Source organism: Xenopus laevis, chromosome 7L (assembly GCF_017654675.1).
Source record: "Xenopus laevis strain J_2021 chromosome 7L, Xenopus_laevis_v10.1, whole genome shotgun sequence".
In the NCBI taxonomy this organism is placed as follows: domain Eukaryota; kingdom Metazoa; phylum Chordata; class Amphibia; order Anura; family Pipidae; genus Xenopus; species Xenopus laevis.
The window spans coordinates 13,514,803-13,530,514 of record NC_054383.1 but is presented as its reverse complement, the minus strand read 5'-3'; the positions used below and the strand labels follow the sequence as shown (position 1 = coordinate 13,530,514).

Below are 15,712 nucleotides of genomic sequence, written 5' to 3'. Positions count from 1 at the left end.
GTGATAGGTCAGGAGATTGTAACGAATGATCATTCGTCAGACAAAAGGATATATCTGCATAACTGTGGCCAGCTTTAGATCCTGCTTGTTTGGGCAATCTTGGCAAACGATTGCATCTTTATATGTGTTTCCAACTTAAGGGTAAGGGCACACGATAAGATTCAGGGAGATTAGTCGCCCGGTGACAAAGCTCCTCTTCTTCAGGGGCGACTAATCTCCCCGAACTGCCTACCGCCGGCTAGAATGTAAATTGTCCGCGGGAGGCAGTTCGTGGAGATTAGTCGCCCCGAAGAGCAGGAGATTTGTCGCCGGGCAACTAATCTCCCCGAATCTGAGCGTGTGCCCTGACCCTAAAGCTGGCCATAGATGTTGAGATTTTTAAAAGATCATATCCTGAGACCACGATCTTCTCAGAACAATCGTACGAATGTACCATCAACTAAAAAGACCAATTTACCAGGAAAACAAAGGGGAGCTGCCTGCTTGGCCCTGCAAACATAGATAGATTGCACTGGGACCAACAAAGATTTTTTGACCTGACCGATCAATTTCCTGACAGATGTCGGCCGAAAAATCATAAGATGTACGATCGTTCGAATCCCACTAACCGCACGATAATTTCGAAGGATTGGCCGGACTTCCCTAAAATCGGTCGTTCGGCAAGAAGAATCGTCGAGTCTATGGGGAGCTTAAGAGTCTTTACTCTATCAGTGCTTGTTTAAATGAATAATTTTATCATTGCAGTAACAAATTCCCAGCAACATTTTTAAAGTAGTTGCTTGTTCATAGTAAAGCTTGTAATATCAATGAAGGTTTTCATCATTTAGTTCATGATTTACATACAGTATCTAGTAGTGATAGATCTAAAGCAACTGGATTTGCTCAGTAATCTGGATAACGTTCACTACTCATCCGACTGGCTTCTTTAGTTAAACACCCAAAAATGCTTTCCTGTTGAATAGCTTAGTAATTGCTGTGTCCTTGCAACTGCATCTGGATTTTCCACTGGAAAATGCTTCTGCTATGAACAATAGCCTTACGGGCAACTCAGTCACCAGGATCCAATATCTATGGTTTCATTGAACGTATTCAGCTTGGTGTGTTCCGATAACTCACTGTGGTGTGAAAGTATGATTCAGAATGGTACCAAGAATCTCAGAGGCAGTCAAAACAGTACCATGAATCTTATTGAGACAGGTGTTCGTCTTTCAGGTTATATGACGAAGTATGAATTGATGGAATACTGCCAGGGTAAAGATATCAGCCCAACTTTTACCGTGATATTTGGCTGGGAAAGTGCCACATACACTTGCAGATAAGCTCAAGGCTCTGGAGAACCACATCAAAATTCAGTGTTGTTTTATTTTTCCGTGCACAACATATTTCGGATACAATAATCCTTTATCATTTGCTTGATTTCACTTTTTATTTTGCACCTCTCCAGCTTGTCATTTTAGCAATCTGGTCGCTAGGGTCCAAATTTCCCTAGCAACCATGCATTGATTCGCATAAGAATAGAAGAGGCCTCAATAGAAAGATAAGTAATAACAAGTGGCAATAACAATACATTTGTAGCCTTACAGAGCATTTGTTTGTAGACCCCCATTTGAAAGCTGGGAAGAGTCAGAAGAAGAAGGCAAATAATTGAAAAATCGATAAAAAATAAAAAATGACGTTGCTTAGAATTAACCATTCTATAACATACTAAAAGTTAACTTTAAGCTGAACCACCCCTGTAAAATAAAGTTCCCAACTAATTCTCCAATGCTTTTTCTTTTCTAGTGGTGAATGCCGGAATGAGAAAATTCTTCCTCCAGGCCAATGACCAACAAGACTTGGTAGAATGGATCAATGTGCTGAACAAAGCGACAAAAATAACAGTACGTTTATAATTCCTTGTGTCCTGACATGTTAAAGGAACAGTAACTCCAAAAAATGAAAGCGTAAAGTACTCTGCACTGATAAACCTGATTTGCTTCGGAAACACTACTATAGTTCATATAAATAAGTTGCTGTGTAGCAATGGCAGAAACTAAAAAAAGGTTATATGGAACAGGTGGACAACAGATAACACCATTAAGTTCTACAGAGCTTATATTAAGTATCTGCTGTGTAACCTGAACCTTTTCTCCTTTGAACGGCCACCCCCATTTCTACACAGTAGTTTATTTATGCAAACAATAGTAGTGTTTCTGTTGCAAACACAGCAGTTTTACTAGTGCAGGGCAACACTGCATTATATTTTTATTACTTTAAAGTGGACCTGTCACCCAGACACAAAAATCTGTATAATAAAAGTCCTTTTCAAACTAAACATGAAATCCAATTTCTATTTTTTATTAAAGCATTCATAGCTGTTGTAAGCTCATTTAAAAATCTCAGCTGTCAATCAAAATTGTCTGCCACTCCTCTATGCCAGTGGCATAGAGGCGGGGCAGACAATTACTTTCACTTCCCATTCAGCACTTCCTACATGTCACTGCTCTCCCCACATTCCCCCGTTCTCTTTACCATTTAATTGTATAACTAGGGCATCGGGATGGACATCGGGTCCCCTATTCTGGTGCACAAACAAGATTTTGAGATGATACAAGGCTTGTCTTAATAACAGTGTGCACAAAATGGCTGCTGCCTGCTTGCTATAATTTTGAAATCCCAGACTGAAGGAAACAAGATTCAAATAATTTATATAGTGTAATAAAGTTCATTTTGCTTGACTAATGTGATAAAATAGGATTTTGAATATTTTTTTTGGGTGACGGGTCCCCTTTAAAACACTTATTTTTAAAAATTACTGTTCCTTTAATACCTGCATCATGTTGCAACACCCAACCTTGGGTGTTTGATGTTAAATACATCTAGTCAAGCATTCTGACCTAAGGAAACCTTTTTGATTGGCTAATTACACCAAAGTAAAATGTAATTCCTGTGTAGTAACTATGTCAGCACAACCCTTCCCTGTAGATAAAAGAAAAGTCTTTGTACCTTCTTCCTAGTTAGAAACACGCAGTGGTGCTTTTTATAAGTGCAGAAATGTGGGAAGCCGGGTTTCCTGCCAGAAGCTCGTTTTTTACTCCCACACACACTGCTCTGATTGGCTGCAAAATAATCACTTTCTTATGAAGCCCTCGGCCTGTTGCGGAGACAAGTCTGAGCCTACCCACAGAGGGATGTGAAACGGAACAATAGAAGCAGTGTGAACGCCTCTTCGTTACTTTCTGGTGCTTTTTTTATATCACCTGCAGGGATGAGAGGTGCCAGTGTAATGCCACAAAAGCTGTGAGAGTTACCGACTTATTAGTCACACACTGGCACAGTTGATTCTTTATCTTACATACAGTGAGCAGTGCTACTAAAACTAACCACACACAAGGGAATTTAGGTCAGTTACCTTTAAATTTAGCTCAGTTTAGAGTCCTGCACAGAACCAATTTCTAAGACCCAAACCCGCCGCCAGCGATCCGAACCGAAACCTGCATATTTACCCACTTTGACCTGCTTCCCGGACCCGCAACTGCCTTATCCGCAACCTGCCGACCACCGGAAGTAACGTCATCAAAAGTGGGCAGGGACAGATACAAGTTTTGTAAAACTTGAAAAGGAGTAAAATATAGACAATATTACATAAGATAAGAAATTTAGATGAGACCCGCAACCAGACCCGCGACTCCGCAGACCCGCATCTATACCCGCACCTGAAAATCCTCCCCTCGTTCCGCAGGGTGTCCACTTTTTTTGTGGGTACCCGCGGACACACGACCCACTGCAGGACTCTAGCTCAGATTTTTGGTTTGGGGAACTAAGCTGAACTGTGTGTCCTATGTGTTATCTTCTGTAGTTACATTTGTGACTGGATAGCTTCGCTGGTTATTATATCAGACATTATTTCAGATATATATCTGCAGTATATTGGCCTTTCAACTTCACTGTCTGACTTATCAGGAGTGCGATCAGCTTGTTACCCATGTGCCACCTTTCAATGTCTTTGGGCGCTTGACAAAAGATGCACAGGACAGAAATGTCTTTTTTTTTTTTTCTTCTACACTTGATCACAATTATTCATAATGAAATTTTTAGAAAAGTATTTTATTACTTGATTCCTATTTGACACATACTCGGGCTTTTGTATTGGCTCAGGCCAAAACCTCCACCTCGTTTCTTCCATCGAGGACTTATATGACCTGTACCTCCCACTGGAATGTCTGGATCTTGATAAAGTTATTAAATTTGTGCTGTTGATTTCCTTTTAGGTACCAAAATCTGATTCACCAGCCCTCACTGACAGTCTGAACAACCAGACAGATGGGGTGGGGAAAAAGCAGATATCGTATCGGACTGATATTGTTGGCGGTGTGCCAATTATTACCCCAACACAGGTAGGAATTGTATTGTTGTTGTCCATAAACTATCATGTCTGTGTTATTGTGCAGATACATATAAGGTTGTATTTTGCTTGTGCCAGATCCATTTAGTTAACAGTACTTTATAGTACAGGTGTGGGACCTATTATCCAGAATGCGCAGGACCTGAGTTTTTCTGGATAACGGATCTTTCCGTAATTTAGATATTCATACCTTAAATCTACTAGAAAATTATTTAAACATTAAATAAGACAAAACAACTGAAGTCAATCAGAGCCACATACAAAGGAAGGCTTGTATAGACTCTGGGCTTCCAGTTAACCGGTTAAGATATAATTAATTAATTTAACATTAAAACGTAAAAAAATACGCTGCCACAGAAACAAGACACACTCCCCCTTTCCTCTGGGAGCAGTGTGGGACCGTGTCCCTAAAATACACAGATATTAAAATTCTAGTGACATAAGGTGGATCGATGGTGGCTGTGAGCATTCCTTACTCTTTCCAAGTTAAAGCGCAGTTTGCTTATTAAGATCCAATCACGGATACCCATGAACCCTCCCTTCCAAACATGCCCTAGCAAACCTGCCTGTCTACGTGGGGAACGAGTAGGAGCTAGTGCCCCTAAAAAAGCCGAGCGATCAGTGAAACGCGTAGGGCGGGAGCGGCATAGGTGGACAGTGGGTGACTAGCTCCCACTCGTTCCCCACGTTAACCAAATTATTTAGGTATAGATGAGCATTGTTCCACCTTTAATCGTAGCAGGCTGATACAATAAAATGAACCATGTATTTGGGGCAGGATTATATTAAACTTGATCATGTCATTTAATTTAATGTTTCTTTTGTGCAGCAAGAACTCAGTGAATGTGCCAACACAGGGGATCGGGGCAATCTCAAGCGCACTCAGAGCCAGCTTCCTTGCTCACCATCCCGCCACTCGGAGAGCAGTGTGATAAAAGCTGGCTACTGTGTGAAGCAGGGGGCTGTGGTAAGTGTACCAAGGGCCTGTGTTTTCTTTTATGGCAACACATTTGATCTTGACAAACTCTCCAAATTGTATTTGTTGCCCTTCTCCAATGCCTCCAGAGCAATGTAGTCATTATATTATTATCTGGTAGGCCCAAGTCAAACACATAGTTGGCTCAACTGCTGTCCACCTTCGTTTAGTTGGCAGGCAGAGAGAAGCAGATCCACTCACTTCCGCAGCTCCGTGTAGCTGCACTGGCGAGCAGAGCTGTGGCCCAAATGCAGCTAGATGGAGCGGAGTGAAGATCTGCCAAAAAGTGAAAGGAGACATCTTTGGGCTGATCTCCACTCTGTGTAGATGTATTCAGGCCAAAGCTCTGCCTCTCAATGCAAAGCTACATGGAGCTGCAGAAGTGAGCAGATCTGCTTCTTTCCGCCTACAAAATGCAGACTGAGAGCAGTGGAACCAACACTCCGTGTGGCTTTGACCTTAAAGGGGTTGTTAACCTTTAAATGAACTGTTAGTATGATGTAGAGAGTGATATTCTAAGATAATTTGCAATTGGTTTCCATTTTTTATTATTTGACTTATTTATTCAGCAGCTCTCCAGTTTGCCAATTTCAGCAATCTGGTTGCTAAGGTCCAAATGACCCTAGCAACCATGCATTGCCTTGAATAAGAGACTGGAATATGAATAGAAGAGGTCTGAATAGAGAGATGAGTAATAAAAAGTAGCAATAACAATAAATGTGTAGCCTTACAGAGCATTTGTTTTTTTAGATGGGCTCAGTGACCCCCATTTGAAAGCTGGAAAGAGTCAGAAGAAGAAGGCAAATAATTAAAAAAATAAATAATGAAGACCAATTGAAAAGTTGCCTAGAATAAGCAACTCTATAACATGTTAAAAGTTAACGTGAAGATGAACCACCCCTTTACCGGAGGTTTTGTCAAAATTTATGTACTGAGAGAACAGTTATGGAAACTTTATTTCATGATATAAAATGTATTATTCGTGATTATTAAGAAGATCATAAAAGCTCTGTTTGGCATTATGATTGTGTTTTTGGGGCTACTTCAAAAGGAAGGGGGTTAAGGTGCCATTACACAAGGGTGTTTTCTTCTCTCCCCTTGACTATAAACAGAAGAGCCTGAAAGTGAAATTACTGTCAGTTCTAGTCCTAAAAACTTCCTAAACCAGGGGTGCCCAAAAGGTAGATCGGGATCTACCAGTAGACCTTTAGCTGGTGATCAGTAGATCTCAAGACACTGTCAACAAACAGCTTATCTAAATCAGCCTCCAGATATTTTTGCTGATACATAAGAAATAGTTAATAATAAAAAATAATTATACAATAATATAACTATAATATAATAGTAATACATAATAAATAATTACATTCTTAAATATAGTAATATAAGTTTTCCCATACATAATATGTAATATTTAAGTAATACAAAATGCTAACAATGATATTATGGATGTAGATCATAATGAGACAACATCGTTAAAAGTAGACCTCGCATTTGTAAAGTATGGGCACTCCTGTCCTAAACCCACTGTTAATGAATGGAAGCAACGGGAACAAGCAAACCGATTTGATCAGAATATCCGGCAGCTTAATTTGGTTTATAAATTGGTCATATTTATTGTTTATGTAGTTAATGCGTAAGGACATAAGATACAGTCACAGTGAGACACAGTCTGGGTATACTCGGCTCACAGCTTGTGACTGTAATTTGTACAGAAATAGGGGAACCTGTACATTATGACTCGGTAAGGGAAGGGTGGAAGTCCTAGCTGCCTTACTCTTCTTGCTTTCTATTTACAGATGAAGAACTGGAAACGAAGATATTTTGTTCTTGACGAGAACACAATAGAATATTTTAAATCCGAAATGGTAGGATGTTTTCCGGCTCCCTTCCTTTTAGACCATCCCCTGTGGGCTGATCTCTTTCTGTAGCTGCTCTATACATCTGCCCTCTCTTCTTGTTCTTCTCTTGCCCTCTAGAAGAGCTGTATGACATTCCCTTGGTGTCCCTAATAAAAATATGTGCTTGTTTGTGTTCTAGGAGAGGGATCCTCTTCGTGTGATACAGCTCAGAGAAGTGCAGAAGGTGCAAGAATGCAAACAGAGGTGAGAACGCATGCAGCATGGGACTGCAGCATATTTATCATACATCTCTCCTCCACTTGCTGTTTTGCAACAGCATGCATTGCCTAGTATATAAAAATATTACTGACGTACACTACATGGGCTTTCTTATTGCAAATGATGGATGTAATAAGTGATGTGCTTTCCCTTAGTGACAACATGCTGAGGGACAACCTGTTTGAAATCGTCACCACTTTCAGAACGTTCTTTGTACAGGTATGCATTTGCTTTATTGTTACGCATTAGGGATGCACCAAATCCACTATTTTGGATTTGGGCAAACCCCCCAAATCCTTTGTGAAAGATTCGGCTGAACCGAATCCTAATTTGCATACGCACAAAAAGTCATGTGATTTCCCTTCCCGCCCCTAATTTGCATATGCAAATTCGGATTTGGTTCGGCCGTGCAGAAGATTTTGTCCGAATCCTGCTGAAAAAGGCCACATCCTGGCCAAATCCTGGATTTGGTGCATCCCTATTACACATATATTCATTTACCCCTGCTCTCTTCTCTTATTGGATGACTGTTAATTGGCTAAGAAATGGACCACTCAGACTTCAAGAATAAGCTTTGGAAACCTGTCTATTTCAAAGCTGATGTTTCAATCTGGTGGAAAAAAAACCCCTATTTTCATGTCCCGTGGCCATTAGACATCACGGGGCCTCGTACAACAAAATTATCGGTGCCCCACTCTCCCCACGCCACAGATATCAGCGATAAAAACGGTAACCCCCCCCCCCACACACACACACACACACACACACACAAGTTATAAACAGCCATGATGATCAGGGCACCCTTATAATTTAAAAAAAACTGTGGTGCCAGGGCCCCCCATAAAAGTTTTTTATTTTTTTTAAATTGGTGGTCAGGGTTTACAAGTTTAAAAAAAAAAAAAAAGAAAAGAAACATTGTGGCCCCAGAGAATATTTTTTTTAAAAAAAAACATTTGTGGCAGGGGCCTATAGAGTATTAAAATAAGATATTGGTGGCCAGGAGTTTAATAAAATAAAAAAACACACACATTGGGTCTTTTCGTGGCTTCAGGACGTCAAGTTTGGCTTCTTTTGTGACTTTGTCTTTTCGCAACTTCGGCTGTTCGGAAACTTCGGCTGTTCAGGACTTCGGCTGTTTGGAACTTCGGCTCTTCAGGACTTCGAATGTTCAGGACTTCGGCTCTTTGGGATTTCGACTCTTCAGAACTTTGGCTCTTCGGAACTTCAGCTCTTCAGGACTTCAGCTGTTCCAAACTTCGGCTCTTCGGGACTTCAACGGTTCGGAACTTCAGCTCTTTAGGAGTTTGGCATTTCCGAACTTCGGGAATTCCACTATTCGGGACTTTGGCACTTCGGGACTTCGGCTCTTCGGGACTTCAACTGTTCCGAACTTCGGCTCTTCGGAACTTCGCTGTCAAGGGGACACGGCTATTTTGAAAATTGCAGCACAGTCGGGCCCCCTTTAGGACAAGATCCAGTACAGCAGTACCCCCTGTGCCCTCCTGATGGCAGCCCTGTCCTCAGCAGTACAGAACAGATATAGGGCCTCACTAATACTGATGGGTGTTTTTTGTCCCATGCTTGGGGTTGGCAGATTACCTACTCCTGATAGCCTCAGGCGCATCTGTTTTCATCTAAATGTGTCAGGCACAGACATTGCATGGGAGATATTACCATGGTCCAGACATACCCATTCCTCTGTTCTCTTATTGGAATCCTGAAGGACTCTAAGCTTAACACAGGCCCATTCCTAATCAACTATCTCAAACCCATCTAAACGGTTTCAGCCCAAATTCTTTCAACTGAATTATGTTTATTTATATTGTATCTGGTATTTCATCTCCTAAAATGGGACAAAAAGCTTCTTTGGGGGTTATGCCATTTACGTTTGGCATGCCTGGTTTAAAACCATGATCCTGAATGAAAACTTTCCCGCAGCTTTTCCAGGCTTTTGGCCTCACATACAACAGACAAGAGCGACTTGTTGCTTTCAGCTTATTTTGCAGGCAGCCAATCACATTGTGCCTGACATCAGGTGTTTGGCAGCCCTTTGTAAGCATCTGACTTTTGATAGTTATTGCCTTTTATTCCACTAAGAAGACAGATTTAAAAGGGCAACAAGTTCACATTTCACAGCTGTATAAATGATTACTGGTTTCTTTTGTGAATTCTCTCATTACACTCAACCATTCTCATCTTTTAGGTCACTCTTCGGCAACAACTCCTCTTCACCCACCTCATATTCATTATCATCCACCTCACATGCCTACCATCCACAGTTAGCATAGTCTGAGACCCCTCCTCATTTTCCCTTGATCATCTCCATTTATGCAAAAGGCACATGAAGTGTTCATAGGCAAACTCTGTCTTTGCCTACTCATTCTTTCCTCTGTAATCATAACATGAACACCACGCATATATAAGATCATTTTAACGGTAAAACAATGTATCAGAATTTCCATATCTTGTAATGAGATGCACTTTGCATTTGCTGAATCTGTTGCCAATTAGGAACTGATTACATAAAAGACATACGGTACATGTAGCGTATCGCATACAGATGGCTGTTCAATTGTAATATATATATGTCAGCACTTCATACACGGCCAAGTTATATTTAATTTGGCAAATACAATGGCAGATTGTGATTATATTTATGCTTTTTTTTTTTTGCAGACCGACAGCCCGGATGAAATGCACAGCTGGATTCGAGCCATTTCTGGTGCTATTGTGGCACAGCGTGGGCCTGCTAGATCTGCAGCCTCTGTAGGTTCCTTCCAATGCACATTGAAATGCATAAATTGCAAAGCAAACAGTCCCTCACGCCTTTGAGCATGCAGTGGCTACATGAGTTATTAGTACATACATGATGCTTGGGGTTGCGTATGTGTTTGGTTCCTTTTACATTCTGTTTAAACGTAGATCACTGTGTGCCTCCTTTTGGCAATGCAGCACAAGTAGTTTGCACATTTTGTACACTTTTATACTACTGCTAGCTTCTGCTGCTATGCTTTTTGGCCCGACAGATTTAGGCTTGCAAAAAATTGCATGTTCTCTAAGGCTTTCCTTAGCATGGAATGTTAAGCCTAATCCCGTAGTGCTATAACGGGAACAGTTTCCTTAATCTACCGATGAGACGTTATTGATTGGAATCAAATCAAACCTTACAGCAGCTCCTACTCTGACCGTTATAAACAGAGAGGTGACGAAAACTGCAATTAAAGGTTTAATTAAATACAGGACCTGTTATTCAGAATGCTCGGGACCTGGGGTTTTCCGGATAATGGATCTTTCTGTAATTTGAATTTTCATGCCTTAAGTCTACTAGAAAATGATATAAACATTAAATAAATCCAATAGGCTGGTTTTACCACCAATAAGGATTAATTATATCTTAGTTTGGATCAAGTACAAGGTACTGTTGTAAAAGTATAAAGAAAAAGGAAATCATATTTAAAAATTCTGATTATTTGGATAAAATTAAGTCTATGGGAGATAGCCTTTCAGTAATTCGGAGCTTTCTGGATAATGGGTTTCCGGATAACGGACCCCATACCTGTATATGGTTTGTATTCCCTTTATTTAAAGGAAAACTATACCCCCCGAGCAATGTAGGTCTCTCTAAAAAGATATTGCATAAAACAGCTCCTATGTAAAATCCTGCTTCATGTAAATAAACCATTTTCATAATAATACACTTTTTTAGTAGTATGTGCCATTGGGTAATCATAAATAGAAAATTGCCATTTTAAAAAATAAGGGCGACCCCTGGGATCGTAGGATTCATGGTGCACACAAACATACCAAACAAACCTTACTTGTTAGGTCACATGAGCCAATTAACAGACAGAGTTGTGTCGTTTCCTTCAACACTTCTTCCTGTTACAGTTAGAGTTGTAGTATTTCTGGTCAGGTGATCTCTGAGGCAGCACACAGACCATCACGAAATGGTGGCTCAAGGCAAGAGATGTAAACGGCAATATTTACTTAAATATATATATATTTCAGTTTGGTAAGATTCTTTAATATGTCACTTAATTTGATATAAACTATCTGTTGATTAAGTGTTCATTTTGGGGGTATAGTTTTCCCATGTTCAGACCGGTAATAAGAAATAGAGATTTGTTTTTTTCTTTTTAATCTTGTGGTTAACTTTTAATTCTAGTTCACTGAATTCCTACCCTAAAGTAGAAATGACATGGCTATGGTTATGGGTGCCAGACTGATCGAGGAAAACAGATGCAGATTGTAGGAATATCCAAGCTGTGGTCACTTTTAATATCCGTACACTTTTAATACTCCATGGGGATACTGAGAGTTACTCAGCAGCTGGAGACCTACAGATTTTACCCTTCTCCCCCTTTAAATTACATGGAACAGAATAATATATACATACCCCTAATTGGTCCTTGTTAGATTTAACCACACAGTTGTTACTGCCATTTTTCCTGGTGTTTTCTGTTATCCCATCTTTTCTTGATCCTTCAGTAAGTATCTAACTTCCACCCACCCCTGTGTCCCTGCAGATACGACAGGTCAGACGCCTTTCGAACCCCTGTATTCCAAGGTACACAGGCAGCAGTGCATGTCCACTCTACTGATCAATTGCTGCCGTCCCTCTCATGTAACCCTGTCCCTATGTCCAAGACTCTCATTTGCACACCCCACCTCATCCATCAGCACAGTGTATGTTTGCATGATATGTTTCTTGCCAATAATAGAGCATGTTCAATTCCAGAACGATGTGCAGTGTTGGGAATAGAGCGTCCTTCATAGATATGTATAGGTTAACATATGGCACCTTCTCAAAGTGAAAGATATGTGCTTAAATAGGGGATTCACCTTCAATTAACTTTTAGTATATTATAGAGTGGCCAATTCTAAGCAACTTTTTAGTTGGTCTTCTTTATATATTTTTTATTGTTTTTGAATTATTTGCCTTTTTCTTCTGACTCGTTTCAGCTTTCAAATGGGGGTCACTGACCCCCATCTAAAATTAAATTCTGTGTAAGGCTACACATATTTTGTTATTGCTACTTTTTATTACTCCTCTTTCTATTCAGGCCTCTCCTATTCATATTCCGGTATCTTATTCAAATCAATGCATGGTTGCTTGGGTAATTTGGACCTTGGCATCCAAATTGCTGAAATTGCAAACTAGAGAGCTGCTGAGTAAAAAGCTAAATAACTCAAAAGCCACAAATAATAGAAAATGAAAGCCAATTGCAAATTCTCTCTGAATATCACTCTCGATATCATACTTAGTTAGTTTGAAGGTAACATCCCCTTTAATGGGCTAGTAAGTCCAAAAAATTAAGATAGCATTGGCCAGATGCTCACTCATGGCTCTTTATACTCATAGGGGTAATATATTAGCACATGGTACATTTTAAAGGGGACCTGTCACCCAGACATAAAAAGCTGTATAATAAAAGTCATTTTCAAATTAAACATGAAATCCAAATATTTTTTTTAATAAAGCATTCATAGCTGTTGTAAACTCATTTAAAAATCTCAGCTGTCAATCAATTATTGCCTGCCCCTCTTTTATGCCTTAGGCAATTATTTTCACTTTCCATTCAGCACTTCCCAGAGGTCACTGCTCTCTCCTTATTCCACCATTTCTCTTAACTGTTTAATTGTGTAGCCAGGGCATGGGGATGGACATCAAGTTCCCCATTCTGGTGCACAAACAAGATTTTGAGATGATGCAAGAATTGCCTTAATAACAGTGTCCACAAAATGGCTCCTGCCTGTTTGCTATAATTATGAATTCCCAGACTGAAGAAAACAAGATTCAAACAATTTATATAATGTAATTAAAGTTCATTTTGCTTGACTAACGTGATAAAATAGGATTTGAAATCATTTTTTTGGGTGACGGGTCCCCTTTAATTAACTGCGGTCACTCTCGTTTTGTGTGACTTTAAAATGCACTTTATAAGGCAGAAGGTGGCGCTGTTTCTATTTATATATATATATATATATATATATATATATATATATATATATATATATATATATATATATATTCTGAGACAATTTCCAATTTTTTTCCATTTTTTATTATTAAAGGTTTTTGCGTTATTTAGCTTTTTATTCAGCAGCTCTTCAATTTGCATCTTAAGCTAATCTGGTAACTAGGGTCCAAATTACCTTAGCAACCATGCATTGATTTGAATAAGAGACTGGAATATAAATAGGAGTGGACTGAATAGAAAGGTCATTAATACAAAGTAGCAATAACAATACATTTGTAGCATTTTTTTTATAAGGGAACAGCGACGCCCATTTCAAAGCTGCAAAGAGTCAGAAGAAAAAGACAAATAACTATAAAACCATAAATAATGAAAACCAATTGAAAAGTTGATTGGAATTGGTTGTTCTATAACTTAATAAAAGTTACTTTAAAGGTGAACCGCCCCTTTGAGTCATAATAATCTTAAAGGAACAGTTCAGTATAAAAATAAAAACTGGGTAAAAAGACGGGCTGTGCAAAATAAATAATGTTTTTAATAAAGTTAGTTAGCCAAAAATGTAATGTAGAAAGGCTGGAGTGACTGGATGTGTAACATAATAGCCAGAACACTACTTCCTGCTTTGCAGCTCTCTTGGCTTCCACTGATTGGTTACCAAGCAGTAACCAATCAGTGACTTGAGGGTCACATAGGCCATAATTGTTCAGTGAGTTTGCAATTGATCCTTAGCATGCAGCTTAAATTTAAAAGCAACAGATATGACTTATGTGGCCCCTCCTCAGGTCACTGATTGGTTACTGCCTGGTAACCAATCAGTGGAAGCCAAGAGAGCTGCAAAGCAGGAAGTAGTGTTCTGGCTATTATGTTACACATCCAGTCACTCCAGCCTTTATGCATTACATTTTTGGCTAACTATATTATAAAAATTTTTATTCTACACGGCCTCTCTATTTACCCAGTTTTTATTTTTATACTGAACAATTCCTTTAACCTTATTTATGTATTTGTTCCATATTATAGATGACCTTTGGCACTCCCTAGTGTAAGAGATGCAGTAACTCCTGGCAGCCAATAGTTTGCTATCAATGTTGGTTTGCGGTTGGCTGAACAAAGCGAGTTTACTGCCCAGGTGCTAATGAGCCCCAGTGTCCCTGCTATTTCCCTTTAATACTGCCATTTCTAAACAGGTTTACTTTAATCTTACAAACTAATTCAACCCACTAAAAAAAGTTTGATAACATGAGTATTCCCTTTTAACGATTTTCCCCTTTAGTGGCTGAGGTTTTCAGAAGATTCTCTCTCTTTACCTTGTTGTAATCAACCATGGACTTGTGATAATGACTGTCCCATCATGCTTTATGATTTTGCAACTGTCGTTTTTTTCTTGCTTTTCCTTGACTTTGTCACAGCTCATCAGACCTGGCACTGACTTACCAACGTCAGATGGCTTTCTCACATACCATATCTTTGTTCTCTGCAGGAGGCCCCAAGTTCTGAACACGGCACACCCTCTCGTTCCTTCACTCTCCCTCACTCAGCCGCCAGAGCTCAGCTCTCTGACCCCGGAATGCCTTTCCGCGAGAGGGAAGAATCGAACTCCATTAACAAGGTCCAGCCAGGATACAGCAAGGTCCAGACTCTCTCTGCAGGAAACCAGCTTTGCAAAATGACACCTGCCTCTGTCACCATGTATAGCAACCGTCGTGAACCTGTGCTTTTGGATTTAGATGATGCCAGCCTACCAGTTACCGATGTGTGATCATCATCTGCCACATCTTTTATGTGTGCGGGGGGCAATATATTTTGGGTACATTTTTGGGTCAACTTTAGTTCATTACAGTTAAAGGAGAAGGAAAGGTTAAAATTAAGTAAGCTTTATCAGAAAGGTCTATCTAAATACACCAGTAAACCCTCAAAGTAATGCTGCTCTGAGTCCTCTGTCAAAAGAAACACTGTATTTCTTTCCTTCTATTGTGTACTCATGGGCTTCTGTATCAGACTTCCTGTTTTCAGCTTAAACCTCCAGGGCTAGGGCTTCAGCATACTCAGTTTGCTCCTCTCCCCCCTCCCTAGTGTAATGTGAGCCCAGAGCTATCAATGAGCAGGGAGAGACTCAGGCAGGAAGTGATGTCACAACAAGCTAATATGGCAGCTGCTATCCTAAACAAACCGAGAGAGCTTCTAGAGCTGTTTACTCAGGTATGGTAAAGCATTCTACAGAATAAATATAGTGTTACAGCTTGCACTAGTGTGG

The 15,712-nt window shown here is 39.8% G+C and overlaps 1 protein-coding gene across 2 annotated transcripts in view; it reads left to right on the top strand.

Annotated features, from left to right (window-relative positions):
• Nucleotides 1–15,375, top strand: part of plekha1.L (pleckstrin homology domain containing A1 L homeolog) — a 51,212-nt gene extending 35,837 nt beyond the window's left edge. Inside the window, exons 5-13 of one of the 2 annotated variants that reach the window (XM_018225127.2) lie at nt 1,783–1,880; nt 4,251–4,376; nt 5,214–5,351; nt 7,160–7,228; nt 7,401–7,465; nt 7,636–7,699; nt 10,157–10,246; nt 12,007–12,047; nt 14,939–15,375. In XM_018225127.2, coding sequence (XP_018080616.1) covers nt 1,783–1,880; nt 4,251–4,376; nt 5,214–5,351; nt 7,160–7,228; nt 7,401–7,465; nt 7,636–7,699; nt 10,157–10,246; nt 12,007–12,047; nt 14,939–15,128 — 881 coding nt within the window. In that variant the 3' untranslated portion in view covers nt 15,129–15,375. The remainder of the gene's footprint in view (nt 1–1,782; nt 1,881–4,250; nt 4,377–5,213; nt 5,352–7,159; nt 7,229–7,400; nt 7,466–7,635; nt 7,700–10,156; nt 10,247–12,006; nt 12,048–14,938) is intronic. The other variant, XM_018225126.2, reaches the window with a different exon arrangement.
• The last annotated feature ends 337 nt before the right edge of the window (nt 15,376–15,712 follow it).